Source organism: Thermobia domestica, chromosome 4 (genome assembly GCF_964235325.1).
Source record: "Thermobia domestica chromosome 4, izTheDome1.hap1.1, whole genome shotgun sequence".
Lineage (NCBI taxonomy): Eukaryota > Metazoa > Arthropoda > Insecta > Zygentoma > Lepismatidae > Thermobia > Thermobia domestica.
Genome location: NC_137457.1, coordinates 317,586,374 through 317,607,825, shown reverse-complemented (window position 1 = coordinate 317,607,825; position 21,452 = coordinate 317,586,374). Strand labels below are relative to the sequence as shown.

The 21,452-nt window shown below is 36.4% G+C and overlaps 1 protein-coding gene across 2 annotated transcripts in view; it reads left to right on the top strand.

Moving 5' to 3' along the window:
* LOC145683556 (phospholipid scramblase family member 5-like) overlaps positions 1-21,452 on the top strand; it is a 107,889-nt gene that overhangs the window by 44,226 nt on the left and 42,211 nt on the right. For both annotated transcript variants that reach the window (XR_014131149.1, XM_081754905.1), the window contains exons 5-6: positions 16,002-16,112; positions 18,898-19,115. Coding sequence is in view for 1 of the 2 variants with exons in the window: in XM_081754905.1 (XP_081611031.1) it covers positions 16,002-16,112; positions 18,898-19,115 (329 nt within the window). In the remaining variant the exon portion in view is untranslated. The remainder of the gene's footprint in view (positions 1-16,001; positions 16,113-18,897; positions 19,116-21,452) is intronic.

The following is a 21,452-nucleotide window of genomic DNA, read 5'->3' as shown; positions in this document are numbered from 1 at the left end:
TTAGGGATTTCTTCTAGGGATTTTTTTCTTCTTAATTGGAAGAGATTCTATTAGAAGAATAACTATTTCTTCAGGTTTCACCACAAATTTTAAATGTTATTCCACTTGTTCTTCTCGCAAAAATGAGTAGATACAGTTTTGTTATTAGCAGTATTATTCACATCTATTTTAGTACTATAGATCAGCTATTACGCCTTACCACGGCCGTTTATAACCAATATAACCGGGGTTTTCCTTATTGTTTAGTCACATTTGATCTCGAGAAAGCGTTTGATAAAGTTTGGCATCCTGGGCTTATTTATAAACTGCATCACTTTCTATTACCTATTTCCTACATACAGTTAGTCAATTCCTTCTTAACAGGACGTCTGGCATACATATCCATAAACAGCACTCTCTCTCATCCAATCTTCTTACATTCTGGAGTACCTCAAGGTTCGTCTTTGTCGCCTCTCCTCTATCTCTTATACGTTGCCGATCTCAGATTACCAGCCAATATCCAAATTTATCAGTTTGCTGACGATACAGCTTTTCTTTCAACAGCCCGTACTATTCAGCAAATTAATCGCCTTATGCAACCTGCTATTGATAGCTTTGTCGACTGATGTAACATATGGAGACTGAGTATTAACTCTGCGAAGACACAATCAATTGTATTTTTACCACCAGGACGACGCTCCAGAGTGTACCGTAACCCGACTTTACTACGCCTTCATGTTGAGCATACACCAGTTCCGGTTCATTCGACTCTGACTTACCTTGGTATCGTCTTTGACAGTAAATTATCTTGGATCTCACATCTTAAGAAGGTTGTCACCCAGTCTCAAAATCGACTCAATTTACTTAAAAGGCTAGTTGGTACAAGCTGGGGCTTACAAACTTCTATGGTACTACATACCTACAAAGCCTTCATGCGAAGTACCTTAACATATGGCCACATGGCTTGGGTCTCTGCATCTGACAAATATTATCAAATTGTGTATCATGGAGAGACATGCCTTACGGTTAGCGTATAGAATCAGGTTACCAAGTCCAACTAGGCTCCTGTACGATCTTATCGATTTTCCATCCTTACTCCCACACTTGGAGCAGCTTCGAACCCGATACATTACTACTCGGTTTGAGTTACACCATGTAATGCTACAGGACATTATACGCTACGATAGAGATAACGATGCACCACCACGATACATCGACTCTCCGCTGCAACACTATATGACACTATATCACCTCCAATTGGACCCTGCCACTAGAGACCCCGAGATCTTTGCCATATATCATCCACGTCATCTATCACCTCATGTTTATCCATCATACGCACAGTGATTACCAACTAATATGGGCCTCCCCTGTCTTCATCAGTTCCTGAGTGGCCCCAGGAACAGAAGATAACTGCATCTGTCCATTAACAAAACCTCGTGATGTGGCATCTGTGCAATTCATTCATTATCATTTCAGCATATCGTCCTTTCAGTTATATATATAATGTTTTCTATTTGTTACCGCTTTTTCCCTTTGTTAGCCTATATTCATATATATAATGTTATACTACTTTTCACTTATTTACTCATTGTGCACCTATCACCTTATATATTCGTTTTGTGCACCTACTACCTTTTTGTTATTATTACTATTGTTTATTTATCGTTCGCTTGATTAACCATTATCAGTGTTGAATGTATGTATAAATTATTTACTTATTAATGAATAAAGAAAAATCCCATAGACCCACTATAATATTATTGAGTCCAAAATGTATATGAATCACTTCCCCGAAGAAAGGGCAAAACCCTTTAACCGGGTAGACGGCAAAAAAATCTATTTTAGTAAAAATGAATGTGATTTTTTAAAAATATCTGCAGAGAAATGGAAAATTGATTGACTCAGTTGCAAGAAAGTCGTTTGACATTGTAACTGAAACAAACAAAACAAACTTAATTCGGTCTAATATAAAGTCATTTCAAAACAAAATTTTTCTCAGTTTTCCAGTAATTCATGTCCAACATGCTAAGGTTAGCAGTAAATGAAAGGTATCATATTGTAGAGGATATCAGGCTTAGCACCTATTTTGAATTTTCCCTGTATGTTGTTATTTTGTTTTTCAAACAAGAAATTGTAATTATTAAATAATAAAGAAGAGACTTCCCTATGTTGTCACCTCATCCCAATATAAATTCGTCCTTACCATTCTCTTCCTAGTTTCCGTAACTTCATCAAAACAAACTCAGTCACACCGTTTCAGCAATTAACAAACTTCCCTATTGACCAAGATAATTGTGATGAGCTAGTCACCCACGTGCGGAACACCAGGAAGAAGCGAAAGCAAGGAAGTAGAACAAAACCAGGGGACACCCGACCCTCCAGGTGAGAAGTGTGACAGAAGCCGCCAGAAACACACTTTGGACCCCTATTCAGAAGAGTCGTCGTAGCAACAATTGAGAGACGGTCGGCACGCCTGGGCCCTCACCGTCCATTGCATGACAGAGGTGTCATTCCGAAGAGGCCAGGATATCTGGGAGCTGTTGCCCTGAGGTCTAGAGGTTCTTCACTCTCGAACGTGAGGTCCAGGATCGATACCAGACGGAATCACTCAACGGATTGGAGGATAAGGCTTCACCCGATATTTGAAGAGGCTCATCATATCGAAATGGCTGAGGTACAGTAAACCCTTTCCTTTCCTTTCCTAACCTTTGCGTCTCTGTGATCTCTTCTATTAGAAAACATGCATTTCATTTCATTCATCTCCAATTAATCACTTCAGCGCTGTACTGCTCAGATCCCCACATACTTTCTCTCTTGCCATGCGAAGTGCTATCCCCACATTCTTTCAGTAAAGAACTGATAATTGAGCAAATTACTGTGGTTGTAACCCCACAGTACAGTAAAGCAAGAATATTTCACATTCCCAAGACATGTTTGGCCATACATTAAACAAATAATCCAAGAAGGTGCATAACACGGCGTTTATCCCCGATTATCTGACCTTTTGATTTGGTTGGAACTCTATAAAAAACATACAAGTATTTGAATGTGTGATATTGATATTTTATATTGGTGCTATTTACAAGCTTGTACATTGAGAATATAAATATTTGAATAGAAGCATGTTATCACTATAGTATAGAATTATGTATAGGAGACAAATCAGCTGATAAGGTGATGCTGAAAAAGGAGTTGTGATGTACAAGACTAAAACTCTTTCTTAAAGTCCTCCTTATGCGTTCTCTTGCATTGTTAACTTAATATGTGGCCAAACATCTCTTGAGGATGCGAACTGTGACACATTTTACGTACTGAGAGCCTTAGCATGTTAGAAATGAACTTCAGGGAAACTGAATAAAATTTTGATGTGAAATGACTTGATATTAGGTTGAATTAAGTTTGTTTTATATTCGTTTCAGACACAAGGTCAGACGGCTTTCCTGCAACTGAATCAATCAATTTTCCATTTCCCTACAGGTGTTAAAAAATTACATTAATTTTTATTAAAATAGGTGTGAATAACACTGCTAATGACAGAACTGTATCCTAGTCATTTTCCGAAAAGAACAAGTAGAATAACATCTCAAATTTATGATGAAAGTGGAAGATATGTTTATTCTTTGTACAGACTTTGTTAGAATTTCTAAACAGATTATTACGAATCTAGGACAAAATCCAAGAGGACAAGACCTTGAAACTTCCGACAAGATGAACCAAAATCAAGGGACAGAATCATAGGCGCAGCCTAATAAAAGGATGATTATTCTTTTCTACAACTGTCACACACCTTTGACAGAGGGAGGGGCGAAGGAGACTACAATTGATGGACGATATCTAAACAGAAATATCGTACGTGAAGAGAAAGAGGTTAGCGGAAGACCATTGAGCATGGAAACTTCTCAGTTGCAGCAAATGACCTGCCAATAATGGCAGAATACCTATGATGATGATGATGCCATGCACCTAAAATGTTATTTGTAATTCTTCAATTTATTGAAGTAACCTTTTTAAAATACTGAAATCTCAATGAAACACGTAAGACTGTTGTACAGACGTGTTCAAATTATTAGACTTACCCTCGAAAAATGCGAAATTGATGTTGCAGTCCTAATTTCGGAGTTCTTGAACATGTAATTTAGTGGTTTAAACCACCAATATAGGATTCTTCATTTGTTTACTGTACACTTGAAGCGAGGATATCACCGATGAACAACAGATGGCATTAGTAGAGAGTTCTGAAAGTGGTATTTCAGTTGTAGACAACTATTGTGGTTTCTAACAACAAGTTACAATTTGAAGTATTGTGTTTGCAGTCGTAAGCAGTTACGACATCCAAAGCGTTCAACAGTTTGAATTGGTCAGTTCAAAGTGATCTTGACGTGTTTTGTGTATTAATCTTTTATTCTATGAAGTCCTGTAATCGCGGCATAATTTGAAAAGCCAGAGACCTTTCTTCCTGTAAAGCGGAAGTTGTCTCTTTGGACTTTTGGAGGAAGGAAGATATACACAACGATAAATTGGTATTAGAGTTGGGGTAGGGCAAAAATCTGTGAGTAAAATCTCCGTTGCGATGAGCAAGAAGCAAATATATCAGCAAAATAGGCTTTGGAAGTGTGGGGGAGATCCAAAGCTTGCGATAAGAGGTATCAAAAAACTAAAAAAATTGGCTCTGGGAAACAGAAACGCAACTTCTAGAGACTTAAGCATAAAAGTGGCTGAGTATGGTGTAGACATTTTGCCTGAAAAGGTTCAAGGGATTCTTTGTGCTGAGGGAACAAAAGAACTCAGGGCAAGAAGGAAAGCAAAAATTACTCGAATTATGGGAAAGAAGTGCCTTGAATTGGCACGAGGCCTAGAACATTGGATTGCTGATGATTGGAGAATAGGAGTTTCAGTGATGAATCATGTGTCTTCGTGTCTGATGAATGTTCAAAACATGTGCGACGTCGATCTCTTGAGGAATTCAAGTTGAAATGCCTCCAACAAACAGTGAAGCATCCTACTTCAGTCATGGTGTGGCGTGTGATGTTTGTCTTCGGGCCTGGGAAACTATATAGGGGAGCTTGCCCCAGTATCGGACACTTCCCAGTACCGGACAGTACTAATTTTAGCATTCCGGCGTTAGAGAGCGGTAGTTGTTCTACATGCATCTGTAGCATTTATCAACAGGGGTAAGTGTTTGGCGCCAGTTGTCTGTCGTGCGCGCCAGTCTTAAGTAAATCGCTGAAAATTGATCCTCGCTGCTTTCTTCCATTACGCATATAACTTTTACAGAAGATTTGCACTTTTCTCAGGTGAGTGAACTAAATTTATCTTACTCTCATAATATTTGTTAATAATTAAAGAAGCGTACAGTGTGAAAGCATTAACTAAAGTTTCCATGGTCTTTAGTTGAAAATACTTTTTCTAATAGATCGTGTGATCCCAATACCGGACACTCCGAATGTTTCCAGTACCAGACAGAAGAAATTTATTTATTTATTTATTTATTTAATTATTATTTATTTATTTCACAAGGACAACACAACAGGCTTAATGCCCAGTTATAGTGTCGTATACAGAATTATTTAACATACACTATTATACATACACAAATATACGTTATCTAATTATACATAAGTTATTGCATGATAATTCTTTTGAACTTGTTCTCTGACATACTAAACACATCTATTACATGAAATCTAATCATTTCATTATATGAAGCACACATTCTCCACAGAGGAGACTTATGTAATATGTTAGTTCTTGCTTTTCTACAATAGAATGTCCCAGCGTTTGCTGTTCTAGTCTTACTTGTTGGGACACGTAATAATACTTCTGAAACTAATTCTGGACAATCAATTTTACTATTTAATAATTTATGTAAGAACAACAAATCAAAAACTCATCTTCTTTTTTCTGATGTTTGAAAATTAAAATTCCTTACCAAGTCTTCATAGGAGACATACTTTGGATAGAAACCGGTTTTCTTGTATGTAAGCATTTTTAAGAATTTAAATTGTATATTTTCTATTGCATCAGTGTATTTAGTGACATTTGGTGTCCAAACAGTACAACAGTATTCTAATTTTGACCTCACATATGAAAAATATAACCTTATAAATGTTGACTGTTTGCAGAAATCCTGTCCTATCCTATAAATTAAACCTAGGTTTCTATATGCACTACTCGTTATCGCGTCAATGTGTTGAGTGAAGGTTAATTTGCTATCAAATATAATTCCTAGATCTTTGATAGTATTTGGGGTAGACAAGGAATTGCCACTTATTGTATACGTAAAGTTAATTTGATTTTCTTTTCTCGTAAAAGATACAGATTTACATTTGGAAACATTCAGGACTAATTTATTCTTATCACATCACATTTGAATACTCTCTAGATCTTGTTGAAGTTTCACGCAGTCATCACTTGAACTCACTTTGGAGTACAATTTGAGATCGTCGGCAAAAAGAAGAATTTGAGAAGTTTTAATACATAGAGGAATATCATTAATAACAAGAAGAAACAACAGAGGATCTAGATTAGATCCTTGAGGGACTCCTGATAGAGTATTAAATTTTTCAGTAACAAATCCTTTGTATGAAACATATTGTTTTCGGTTATGCAAGTATGATACAAGATACTCCATTGCTTGTTTCGAAAAGTTCAGAGATGCTACTTTCAGCAACAAGACATCATGATCAACGACGTCAAATGCCTTGCTAAAATCAGTATAAACGACATCTACTTGACCGCCTTTATCTAATTCTGTTACTATAAAATTTGTTAAAGTTGATAACTTGGTCGAAGTAGACCTATTACGTAAGAAGCCGTGTTGATAAGTTGATAGAACAGGTTTTACATGATTTAAAATTCGCGCATATAATATACTTTCAAGAATTTTTGCAAAAGGCGATAGAATAGCAATTGGCCTGAAATTTTCTATTTCTCTCTTTTTTCCAGATTTTGGTAATGGACAGACTAAACTTTCTTTCCATTTATCTGGGAAAGAGTTTGTTCTAATAGAAATATTAAATATAGTGCGAAGTGGATATTTAAATATATCACTGCAACCTTTCACAACATAAGGGGGAATGTTATCAGGACCACAAGATGCTTTTGGTTTCAACGCTCGTATAGCATTTTCTATTTCTTCGAGTTTTATTTCATCTAATTGAAAGTAGTCTAATATATTACATTCGGTTCGATTAGCGAGAAAAGAGTCAACGTCGTATGTGGCGGGTACATTGTTGTACACTGAATGGAAATAATGTGCAAATGCCTGTGCTATTTCACTGACATGTTGGATATCTTGACGACTGTATGTAAGGGAGTTTGATGACAAATGCTGTGTTTTGCTTTTAATAAAGCTCCAGATATGGTTTGGGTCTTTCTCGATAGAGCATTCTGAGTTTAAAATAAAAGTTTTGTAGGCTAATGTTATGTCACATTTTATTTCTTTACGCAGTCTCTCAAATTGGTCACGATGATAAAGTATATCTGTTGATCTATTTTTCCACTTGTTATGGTGATATGTTTTGGATTTTATTTTCTTAATTATATTATAAGTAAATCAACATGGATAACTTCTGCTGATATGTCTTTTAAGTGGGACACATATAGAAAATATGTTGTTAATCATTTGATAAAAGTTTGTTAATGCTATATTTACATCATCCGATTGCGAAAGGCAATCCCAGTTTACTTTAGAGAGTTCTATGTACATCTTTTGGAAATCTGCTTTTCTAAAATTAAAACCGGGTTCCTTAATTTCTTTCTTAGATTTCTGCAGGTGTTGAAATGGGAAAGAGATAAGTAAAGCTGGGTGATGCCTGTCTTCATTAGTAACAAGAGAACACTCTTTTATTACGGAAGCGTCATTAAGATTTGAGAGTACTAAGTCTAAGATTCGGCCATTACTATTTTGAATGTCATTATGCGAAATTAAGTCATACAGGGACATGAAGTTATCTAAGTCTTTACATTTATTTGTTGAAAGTAGGAGGTCAAAATTAGAACACGTTATTTGACTTATATTAAAGTCCCCTATGCAAAGAACGGTGCTTCCTATTGGAACATTACTCTCAATAAATTCATAAAAAAATTCTTATGTCGTTACAGTTGAATCCGGAGGAATGTATGCTGCACAAATAAACATCTTTAGTGGGTGACTGGAGAGTTTGACAATTAACATTCCACATTTAGATTACAAGAGTTTATATAGGAGACATTGTAATTTTGATGCACTGCTATTATTACACCCTCCCCCTTACAATTTTTTGAAAGTTCAAGGTTCCTGTCTTGACGAAAAACTTGGTATCTTTTATCGAAAAATTCTCCATCAGTATGACATTCTGTTAAAAAACTTTCGGTGATTGTGATTACATCATAATTATTTGATAAGACATTTGTATAGAATTCTAGGGCTTTGGACCGTAAACCAAAAGTATTTTGATAAAACACTGAAAACAATTTACAAGTATGGTTTTGAAGCATATTTTCGGATACACAGCTATTATCTACAGAGCATGACAATGAATGAGCCTCGGGGCTTGGCAATACAGTAAAACTTGAAGGTGAAGTTCTGCTTATGAAACATTTGGTATTTACTAATTTTGGTGTACTTACTAATTGATGCAGTTCCTGAGCGCAAAATTCTCATCGGTTGCAGGTTGATTTCCGCTTCACTGACTCAGGGCTGGGTAGTTGGTTTCTTAACAGTGGGGATGGAACAAAGGGAGGGTTAACATTCTTCAGAGCACTAAAACTTTCACTTTGAACTGCCTTAGGCTGATTTGGTGACGGGTTCAGAGGCTGTAAGCTGGAATGTTGAGTCTCTTGTTCTGCTTGGATGCTGTCTGTTTCTATTTTCAAGTGCACTTAAAGTGAATTTTTCCCCATCAATATAGAGATAACGAAACTGCAGATAAGCATAACTACCGCGTTGCCTTGCCTCTTTCATGAAAACTTGTAAATTTTGGCGTTCATTTCTCACTTTGTTAGAATAATCCTGTTCAATGTAAATGTTACTACCACGAAGTTTGCGTCTGCTTTTAAGAACATCATCTTTGGTTTTGTCTCTTAAAGACTTACACATGATAGGTCGATTTTTATTCGCAGTTATCTTTCCTACTCTGTGAGCTCGCATTATTTCGTCGTCTCTTAATTGAATTTTTAATCTGTCTTGAATTACTTTGCACACTTTTTCTTCAGTTTCTGTCTATATCTCTATTTCGCCCTCTTCAACGCCATACAACACAATGTTTTGCCTTCTACTCCTATTTTCGAGGTCGCCTAGCCGTTCTTCCAGGAATTCAGTGTATTTTTGTAGTTCACTGACGTCGTTTGTTATGGTCTCGAGTTTCTTGTCAATCAAATCAAGTCTATCCATAATTTTTGTCACGGTTTCTGTCAACCCACGCAATTCACTGACAACAGCTTCATTTGAAATTTTCACTCCGTTTAGTATTGCCTTGATTTCAGCAATATCCGATTTGTTTGAACTAGTGGGACCCGGATTGGTTTCAACACCTCCTATAACAAGCATTACGAGAATCATTATTCCATATACATAATATGATTTCTGGGTTTCGCTTCGCGCACCAACAATTTCTACAGAAAATCCATTTCTTGATTTACTATAATTGAATAGACCGAATAGACACCCATCTTTCTCTTTACGCTCTGCTGCACTTCGGAGCTAGACACACATACGTCTTTTCACCACGACGGTCAACGAGCACGAGAAGTTACCCAATTAGTCTTAGTTGAGAAGATATTTAGGGTGGATTTGATTTCTAGGAACTTGGTACAAGGATGGCTACATACAAGAAAGAGAAACGGGATGAAGAAAGTATGAAGAAAGCTGTGGATAGTGTGTTAGCAGGAAACTGTAGTGTTCGAACAGCTGCTGGACAAAACAGAGGAAAATACTCTCACGGAGTGTGTTATTTGTGGAGGTTTCGATGAGGATTGAGTACAGTGCTGCAGTTGCCGAGGATGGTCACATGTTGCGTGTAACGACAGTGAAAATATTGAGTACTTCATTTGTGAAAATTGTAAGCAGTGAGCTTACTGAGATGAAGCACTTAATTTGAAAATTTTTTTGGCTTTAACTTCCTACACATTATTGTTACTATAGTCTTAGTTTTATTATTTTTGTAGAAGTTTATAAATATGTTGCTTGTACCAACGGTTGTAGTGTACAATTTAGTAGGGAGAGAAACATGGTTGCGGTGAAGTACTATTTTATTTTGCCTTTTTTAACTTTCTACTCAATTTTCATACTTTTAAACCAAAAGTACTAATAAAGGATGTAGCTCATCTTGTCAGCTAATATTGTAAGAAGTGGATTATGTAATACTATTAACATAGCAATTAAATTGTATTAGTATTTCATAAGTACAACATATCATTTGCTTGCATATTTACAACCACTCCTCGCTTTGATATTTATAGTAATCTGTCCGGTACTGGGAACAGTTTTTTGACCAACGGCATTTTGAGCATTTTAGAAAATCGAAAAGTTTAATGTTGAAATCTTATAATAAAAACGTTATACTGTGATTATTGTCAGTGTGTTTTCTTCTATCGATTTGCTGATTGGTTCTTAAGCAAATAGAAAAATAGTAAAAACGCGGTACTGGGGCAACCTCCCCTATATTAGATTGCTCAATGAAGCACGACCAATACCTACAAGTTCTTCAAGAAGAACTCCTTCCCTAGACTGTAATCTGGTTTGATGACGCACACTTTATCTTTATGCATGATGAAGGCCCATGCCACCGGGGCAAAACTGTGACACAATTCTTCGAGAACAACGAAATTAGTGTTCTTCCGTGGCCTGACAATAGTCTTGATATGAACCCGATTGAAAACCCTTGGAGCTTCATGAAGGAAAAGCTAAAGAAGAAGCATATCACAACCAAACATCAATTGAACGAGGAGATCAACAATTTGCGGTATCATGATGCTGAATTGAAGTCAAAATGTGCTAAACTCGCATATTGCATGTCACAAAGGATAAAAGACTTAATAAAGAATAACGGATTTCATACAAAATACCAATCTTTGTGTGAGACATTTTTTTTTTGTAAGTATTCCATTTCATTTTTTGTTTCCAATTTAGATACAGACACTGTATTGTATTTATATTTAAATGTCACGTACGCATTTGTTTAACTGATATTGAAAAGCATGTGCCTTGACCAAAAGAAATTAGAACAGAGTTACAGAACAGTAATTTGGACTAAATTGAAAGGCGTTTTCTCACGTAATATTGTAAGAACTGTAAAATATTCAGAAACTGAATATTGAGTCTAATAATTTGAACACGTCTGTAGTAAGTATAGACTATATTTCACATTCTGATCTTGGCTTAAAAAATGTCTTGATCAGTATTTCAGGATTAAAATAAATAAATATTTATACAACGCTCAAAATAAGACTCCTATATGCTCCGTCATGAAGATGAACGTTTAAAAATAATCAAATAATATCATAATTTTCACAATTAAAATCAATGGTCTAACAATAACATGATGAACGTATTTCAAACGTATTAAATGTATAATAAATAGGAGTACCCAGAACTTTTTTCTTGTGGGTGTGTGTGAAAGTAATTAAAGCCAATCTACCCTTTTATTATAACATTTTTAGGAATAAGTTTTATTGGGTTTTCGGTATTTTAAAAGAAAGAAAATGTGACAATTGAAGGAAAAAATAATCATATAGGGCGAGCACTGGTAAATCAAATATATACTCATATAATGCTGTCCATAGGATTTTGTCCACCTTATCATAATTTTTCTAGGATTTTTTATCGCTTGGGTTTTGTCCCCGCTCTCGTTACTACAGTCATTATATGCACCTACATGACTTCTGATGTGCATAAAACCACGCTAGGAGTCAAGCATTTCGGTGCTATATATATATACCTTAAAAAATCCTTCCAGCATAAAATTCCCTGTCTCCAAAGATTAGACGGAACGCGAATTCCTGTTCTGCCTAAACAGATTATTTAAAATATTTTCTACAAAGTGCTGGAGGGCCTTTAGGCAGAACGGGAATGAATCATGAACTCCAAAGTAAAATTTCTAATATGGAGAGGTGTTTATATAAAACAGTCCTTTTTTCTACATTAATTAATTCCAGAACACTTGAAATTTTAATTTTTTTAAAGATGTGCCAAATATATACGGAACTCGTAAATTTGAGGAAAAAACTTGCATAATAAATTCTCAATGGGAATCGAACTTGAGACCTTGTGTGAAAGTCACACGCGCTAGCAACTACACAAGCAGGGAGTACTGTTTCAAGCGAAAGCTTCACCCTCTTCCTACAGAAAAAGAACTCTTTTGTAATTCACTTACATACAATACCAACATGTAACACTTGCCAATGGTAACATTCCGATTTTGATAAAATTTGGCAGTTAGATACTACATATAAGATACCGGTAAACGAATCCGTGTTTTTTATTTTCTGCGGAAAAACGGTTTTAGAGGGCAAAAGTCCCTACCCACAATTTTGAAAGTTGACGCCCGAAAGGCAAGAAGAAGTGCATCGAAGTGAATGACATTGTGCACAGATTTTGTAAACGTAAAATGAAAGAATGCGTGTTTTGTATTTTCTTAAAAAAAAAAAAAAAACCGGTTCGCTGGAGCACGGACCCCTCAAAACCTTTGATCACGAAATATCAAAAGTGCGAAATACAGTATGTCAGAAATGCCTAAAGGACATCACGAATTGCAACGAAACGTTGTGTAATGACAATATGCAAAAAATAAACAAATACGTTTTTTTTAATTTTCTGCGGAAAAACGGTGTTAGGGGGCAAAGCCCCAATCCAAATTTTTCAAAGCTGACGCCCGAAAGGCAAGAAGAAATGGACCGAAGTGATTGAAACTGTCCACAGTTATTGTAGACGTAATATGAGGGAACACATTTTTCGTATTTTTCTGGAAAAAACGGTATGGTGGGGCATGGGCTCCTCCAAACCTTTGATCATGAAATATCAAAAGTGCTAATAACAGTATGTCAGAAATGCGTAGAGGACATGAAGAATTGCAACGAAACTTTGTGTAGGGACAATACGCAAAAAATAAACGAATATGAGTTTTTTTTTTAAATTTTATGCAAAAACCGGTTTTAGGGAGCAAAAGTATCCACCCAAAATTTTGAAAGTTGACGCCCGAAAGGAAAGAAGAAGTGGACCGAAGTAAATGGAACTGTGCACAGATATTGTAGATGTAAAATGAGGGAATACGTGTTTCGTATTTTCCTAAACAAGAAAAAAGAATATTGGATGGGGCACTGATCTAGATGTTGAAATTGTTGATTGCGAAATATGAAAGGTGCAAATAAGCGTACATTGGAAGTTCCTAAAGGATATGAAGAACTGCAACGAAACTTTGTGCAAAAAACAAAAATGAAACACGTGTTTTTAGTTTGTGCGGAAAAAGCAGTTTTTGGGATAAGGGACCCTCCGAAAAAGAGTAAATATTACCGTAGTAGCGGAGGAAGGAATGGACCGAAGCAAATTAAATTGTGCGTAGATGTAAAGTAAGGCCTCTTGGATTTCCCAAGTATCCGCATCCGATTTGCTTCAAATTTGGCACATCAACAGTAAACAGAAAATAAATCGACACGTGAAAAACATTTTGAGATGAAAGGGGCCTCCCGAAATACTATAACTAACGCTATACTGTTTGTGCTTACTGTTGATGTGCCAAACTTGAAGAAATCGGATGGAGACACTTGTTGAACACGAAAGGCCTTATTTTATTTATAATATCTACACACAATTTCATTCGCTTCGGTCCACTCTTTCCGCCACCCAACGCGTCGGTCCACCCAACAGTTTCTTTCTTTTCTTTTTCTTCCTCAGGAAAATACGAATCACGTATTCCTTAATCTTTTGCCCCAAATATCGTTTTCCGAAGAAAATTCAAAAAAAAAAAAAAAAAAAAAAAAACACGTCTTAGTTTATTTTTTGAGTATTTTCTCTAAACAAAGTTTTGTTGCAGTTCTTCATGACCTTTAGGCACTTCTGACATATTGTTATTAGCATTTTTGATATTTCTTAATCAAAGGTTTGGAGGGGTCCGTGCCCCACCCAACCGTTTTTTTCTAGAAAAATACGAAACCCATATTCCCTTATTTTACGTCTACAATATCTGTGCACAATTTCATTCACTTCGGTCCACTTCTTCTTGCCATTGGCGATCTGGCAATCTTACAAAGTCGAAACCCTCCTTTGTAATCATAACGTTTTATAAGGACGCAAAACTCAGAAAAAATAGCTATTGCTTCCACACTATTTCAATGGTTCGTACTTAAATATATCCCTTCCCCAATCATAGTTGCGGCATTGATTAAACGTAATGTTCTTGTATTAAATAATATATATATATATATATATATATATATATATATATATATATATATATATATATATATATATATATATATGAGTTTCTCATTAATTTCAATTCATTAGTTGCTTTTCAAGGATCCTCTAATAATTTCAGTGAGGCACTATGGGCTATAAGCCATTCTGTAGCCACCATTGCTACAAACTATAATTAGATTAAATATTCGAGAAAGAATTTCAGTAGTAACTAGTTGCCACAATACTATTATGAATGTATTTAATTCCAACGGTAACAGCTATGTTCATAATGCTAAAATTATTATCAATAATGATAACGAGTAAGAAGTAGTTAATTACGACAACTATTTGCTACAGAAAGACTTGTAGACATTAAATATACGTGTAAAAATAATTTACGTTAGAATAACTTAAGGAAAGCAAAATTTATGACGTACACTCATGTCAAAAATTATTGTCCCATGTCTATAAATATGTTGTTGTAGGAATATTACTTTATAACGCATTCGCCTGGTAATTCTTATAATGTTAGTATGCTTATAATCGGCAAAGACATGTATGTGGCAAATTTCATGTCAAAAGAGCAGTACATAAGAACAATAAAACGAAAATAAAATGTTATTGTCCATTTAGCAACATTTTGTTTTATTAATTCTAATTTTCGTATTTATATTTTTTTTCATATGAAATTTACCACAAATATATATTTCCCAATTATACACATAGTATCAGTATTAACAATACTGTGCAAAATCATTATCAAATTATATTCTTACAAGAAGACAGTTATAGATATGCGACAATCATTTTGGACATGAGTGTACATAACTAAAACACAATATGTTACTAATATGAGGTCAATGGTGTGGCCATAGAGAGAAAAAACAGACATTATGAAAGATCTGGGAATCACATTTGGTAGGAAGTTAAAATTTTGTCACCATAGAAATATATCATGGAAAGAGTAAGAAAGGACAATAGTCTTCATATATTTATTTATTTATTAGTTCAAAACGATAGAATATGTATTTATACAAATTGCATGTAAGAACTATGGTTCTGTAATATGAAACAGTATATCTAAAACTTTGACTAAGAGATTGACAGTATTCTTGGCACGGACGCGATGGTAGCGCCACAAGAGATGTTTAGGTCCAGTGCCGTTTAGGACTTGTGCCGCGAAATGATTTTTGGGACTTGTGCCGCGAAATGATTTTTAGGACTTGTGCCGTTTAGGTCTTATGACGTTTAGGTCTTGTGCCGTTTAGGACTTCTGCCGCGTCCCCATCCGTCCCAGTCGATCTTATTTCTTTATTAGCTCGGTATTCTATAAAAATACAAAAAGTCAAACTCACATTGAAACGCAGTAAAGACTCAAATTTTTGTAATAGGCCTTAGTGATAAAACTCAATCCACTGGGTATTTTCCCTCTTTTTCCTAAGTGTTGTCACAAATTTAAAGTATTGATGTTTTTACACTTGATAAGAAGTTCAGTTTCTAGACGACATAGTCTTTTAGTGTCTTTTGTACAGTTAATTGAACTCTTGTAAAGACATCTTTTTTACCATTCCAGCACAGTATTCACATTGTACAAAGTGCCTATTACGTTTAAGCAACGTATGACTCAGTTTGTTTTATTTTATAGATGGCGGAATGATGCAAAAACGGCAGGCAAATCCTAATTGTCCGCCGGGTTTGGAATACCTTGCTCTGGTTGATCAACTTATACTTAAAGATGGCCATGAAATTACAGAAGGTATTTTTTAATCTAGTTTGTTTACACACACAAAAAATAGCGAATCTAACACCGTTTCTTTATTTTATTTTTTTTATTTATCAACACAACAGTCAGATGCCCAATTAGAGTGTTGAAATATTACAATATACAGGGGTAGACAAAAAAATCTAAAACGTTTGCAAAAGTGTGAAAATCATACCTAGTATGGTGTGGGGCTTCCTTTTGCATCCAAAACAGCTTGGATCCGACGTATAAAGCTCCTGAATCGTGGTGTGCGGAATGTTGTACCATTGTTCCTCCAAAACATGCTCCAGTTTCTTAAGGGGTGCTGTTGGAGGGTAATGAGACCGAAAACGCCTTTCTACCTCAGACTACAATGGTTCAATGAATGTTCAGATCTGGTGATTGTAGGACCCAGGGGAGGTGTGATAGCTCCTGGTCATTCTCAAACCATGATTTCACCGTTTTTGCAGCGTGACAGGGTGTCAAATCATCTTGGTAGATGCCATCACCATCAGGGAACAATATTTGTGCCATGGGTAGAACGTGGTCCCCCAAAATGGCCCCATACGTCTTAGCATTCACCATTCCATGCAGGGTTATGATGGGACCTGCGGAAAACCACGATATCACTGCCCATACTGTAACAGAACCACCCCCATGCTTTACAGTAGGGAGCACACAGTCTGTATCATAGGCTTGCGACGGTGTTCGACATACGTAAACACGACCGGTTGTTGGAAACAAGGAGAAGGTCGATTCATCGGACTACATTACGTGTTTCCACTGCTCATGAGTCCACGCCTTGTGGTCCTTGCACCACTGAATACCTCTTTGCATTTACTGCTCTGACCAAGGGTTTGGCGATAGCGGCCCTGCCATGAAATTTCATTTGACGAAGTTCCCGTCGCACTGTTTTCGATGAAACCGGATTCTGTAGGCCGGAATTGAGTTCAGACATAATTTTCATTTCAGTGGTTTTCTTTTTAGCTGCTACAATCCGTTTTAATGCCCTCCGGTTCCTATCTGACATGATTGTCTTTCAACCACTGTTGTGCTTTGCAGACGTCGTTTGACCATGAATTGTGTATGCCCTCTGACATTGGACACAGTACCTTTCGATACCCCCACAATGTTCGCCACTGTTGCCACTGAAGCTCCAACCAGACGGGCACCAACGATCATGCCTCTTTGGAAGTTTGTCAGGTCGCCCATTTTACCGCACCACTATCACACCACGACACTCACAGGTGAACTGGCTACTGCTGACGCAAAAGGAAGGTCCACATGTCACATAGATAAAAAAGAAAAAAAGAACAATCGGCAACCGCAACACGCGTTGTACAGTGGAGAGCCAAACTTCTGTGTCCTGTATGAATTTTTTTTGATTTTTTTGTCTAGCCACTGTATTTTTACAACGGCTTTTTTTAGTTACTTATAGGACATCTGGAAAAGGCTTTTGACCGCGTGAATTGGGAATTGTTGTTTGGAGTTCTAAAAAAGATTGGGTTTGAATATAAAGATCAAATGCTTATAAGAAACATATGAATCAACAAGTAAGTGTTAGGATAGAGGAGGAACTGACAGAGGGGAGTTAGAGTTAGACAAGTATGCTGTCTGTCGCCAACATTATTTAACATCTATCTAGAAGAGATAGTAAAAAAAAGCCTTGGTGATGAGGACGGCATTTTGGTAGGAGGTAGAATGATTAGAAAATGAAATGAAATCTTTGAGTTTTATGTCCCACAGTTATGCCGATTAGGCTAAAGTAAACGGTGATTATGAGAAATGAATAAAATGATGGAATGAAGAAAGTGAGAGGAAACGGGAGAATACCGAGAAAACCCACGAGCACGATGTTTGTCCACCGCAAAGTCCATACGACCCGTTCTGGTATCGAACCAGTGACCCCAAGCATCGGAGGTGACCGCTCTACTACTGAGCCACCGCGTAAATTTTAGTAAGTAATAGCACAACAACTATTTTGAAATAATATGTATAGAGTATTTTGTTCTTTTATCCTTTTTGGCACACATGCACATTCTAATTTTGTAGTTAATTACCTCTTATTAATGAGCTACTAGTGTTTTCTTCGGAGCAAAAGATGTTTTGAGAAAATTTTAAGAGAATTCAGATCTCAGAACATCCGCTACCTTTCGACAAGCCATCAGGTGCCAATAGTTGACAATTGAGATGGTTAGCTTTAATCTTGAGAATTTTTCCGGAATTGCTACGAGCTCCTCACTGATGAAAGAGCCTATATATTTAATGTAGCTAATTTAATGTACCTAAACAGACAGGGTAAGCAAATACGTAAAATCATTTCCTGAATTCCTGTACGTGCTTTTTCTTATTCACATCTTCCTTCACCACCCCTTTATCAGGGTAGTGTTCTGGTTATTGACCTCCAAGAATAAATTTTGGAAATCCATGCTTCTTTGTCTCCAGTCACAAATACAGAACATCTGCCTTTCATATGGGAATACGAAAGGGTTAAGAAAAAATAACAAAACGGTATTTTGTGTGGCCAAGACAGGCAAATAAATTTATCATTATCATCATAGGACGAACATTGCTTCCATGTGGCCAACTTCCAAGATATACAAGTGACCAGTTTACAGAGTAATAAGTAACGAATGTCTTGTGGAAATATGCAGGTTCAAGACGAACCTGGCCAAGATGAGCACGTGGCCAACTTAGAGAGGTGGCCAAGTTGACAACTTTTTAATGTAGTTACTCATTTTGTCAGCATTTCATGTATCCACGAGTTATTAGTGAAAATTTTCATTATTTTCTGTAACAGGTAAGGCAGGATATGAACTACACTGCATTACTACGGTTATGAACGTCAAAGATCAAAATGTATACAAAGCCGTAGAGGTGCCGATTTGCACTGGTCGAAAGTGCTGTGGTCCATGTCGTCTATATGACGTAAATATTATGGATAACTTCAACAAAGAAGTAATTCATCTCCACAAGCCTGTAATATGTTTTGATTGGTGGTGCCGCTGTTGTTTTCAGGTGAGGTATCTTAGCTTACAAAACCCTAACACAAATGAAAGTGCACATCTAGTAAATCGGTTTGTAGTCGGTCATAGAGTAGAGGTCTGCACGGGCCCGGCCCAGCACATGAATTTATAATGTGAGACCCGACCCGAGTCTGAAATATACTGTATTTTAGCATTTAGGCCCGAGCTTGTCTGATAATCAAATGAGCCCGAAATAAACCCGATTTGCAGAAACTTAATAATTAAGGCAAAATTGCATTTTTATTTACAGCACTTAGCGGTTTCATTTTGCAGTTATGCTTTAAAAGTTCTCTAGAAAGAACGGTCCAGAAAGAAAGGTGATCTATCGTTGTACACTATATTTACAAATTTAAGCCCGGAAAAGCCCGAAAAATATGGTTGTATATTTAGAAATTTACGGCTTGAGCCCGGCCCGGCCCGAAGCGATATACGCTTTATAGGCCCGAGTCCGGCCTGCGCCCGTGCAGACGTCTACCTTGAAAACAGCGTGATTTCTTTTTTATCTTGTGAAGTCTGGCGTTTACACAGAAAAAACTTCAGCATCCTAATAGTCTAGGCAAATTGTTGTTGAACCGGGAACAAATTGCAATACAACATCTAATAACGGGTTCTTATGCAAAAATAGCTGAAGAAAACGACGGCGAAAAGTCTACCACTCTCTGAGGTGGGGTAAGGCCGCTATGGAGAATTTTCCAACATGGCCGCCACGCGCTACTACTATTCGCAAAGTTTCACTTATGCGCCTCCTATGCCCCTCCTAATTAAGAAAGAACAATGACTAATACTTTTTGTAAAGCTTTTAGAATGTAGATTCCAACGATGTAACATTGTTTCCCATTTTGCCCAACGACTAGAAGAAGAAGAAGAAGAAGAAGAAATTTTTTAAAAAACATAAAAATCTCTATTCTCTAAGAAAATATTTCGTTTCTGGCAACACTGTGAGTATAGCTGCGCAACTATATATTCATTATTACATACCTTAGATATTTGTGTGTAAGATGTACAACAGCCACTGAGATCTAGCTCGAAGAAGCTGTCCCAATATGGGATATCCTTTACAAGCTGTATTACCGTTTTCAATGGAATGAATAGACCATTACATGAGAACACCCTGCGACCTACGACCATCCTAACTACCACAGTGTCATGACGTACATCCTTGTAAAGCTTATAGAACGCAGATGCCAATGATGTAACATTGTTTCCCATTTTAGCCACCGACTAGAAGAAGAAAAGATATTTTTAAAAATCACAAAAAAACCGATTTTTTCCGAAAATATTTCATTTCTGACAGGAGCACAACAAAAGTTCGTTATTATATACCTTACACTGCTACTGAGATCTACTCTGAGGAAGGTGTCTGAATATGGGATATCTTTTATGGGCTGTATCGCCGATATCAATGGAGAAAATAGACCAGTATATAAGAACGTCCTGCGACCTACGATCATCCTAACTACCACAGTGTCATAACGTACTATAACGTTACCGTTATATACTTCTCAATCAACCGTCGTATTCGGAGAGGATTTCTTGGAACTGCTGCGCACCAAAATAAAAATTCTTAGAAACCAAGATGCTGCGAACTCCTTTGCTCGTATGTGTGTGTGTGTGTGTGTGTGTGCTATGTGTGTGTGTGCATCCACCCACCTACTCTCCTCTTCGTGCGACCAAATACGAAAAAAAAAAATCAACTCAGCTTAACATTCTTCTCCCTTCTACCCAAAGCTAATAGACTGAGGTGGATTATACGTCATAATGTGCATTTGTTTTACAATAATCAGTTATTACTTATGTAATCATGTGTTTAAATGTGATTAATGTGTTCCCAATAAGACAATATTCAATTAATCAACTTTTATCAGCAAAGAAATTACTTATAAATTCAGTGTTGTGTGAAAACTAATTTTTTATTCCACTAGTGTATTCATACGCCATTAGAGCGACTACAAGGCGTAACGCGCAGAAAAGGCGGCAGGAGTTTCACCCTGGAAATGGATAGCTAAACACGTAACTCTTCAACCATCCCACAAAGCGGCTAATATTTTTTGAATATTGGAATTATATGTGCAAAATGTGCAACAGATACCTGCAGTAAAATTTTAAAATTTTAATAACAAGTGCATATATAAAATATCAACAAGCAAACGGATTTGTGAATACAGTATTTTTTTTTTTTTTTTGCAACGTTAAAAGCCATGGAAAAAGTAAGAGCGTCCAAGGACCCTCCTGAAGGAATTGAATCGTCATATGGCCATAAAAGAAGAATACCTGTCGTCTCCTTAAAAATTATTGCATATTTTAATGAATCTCTGAAATCGTGATATTC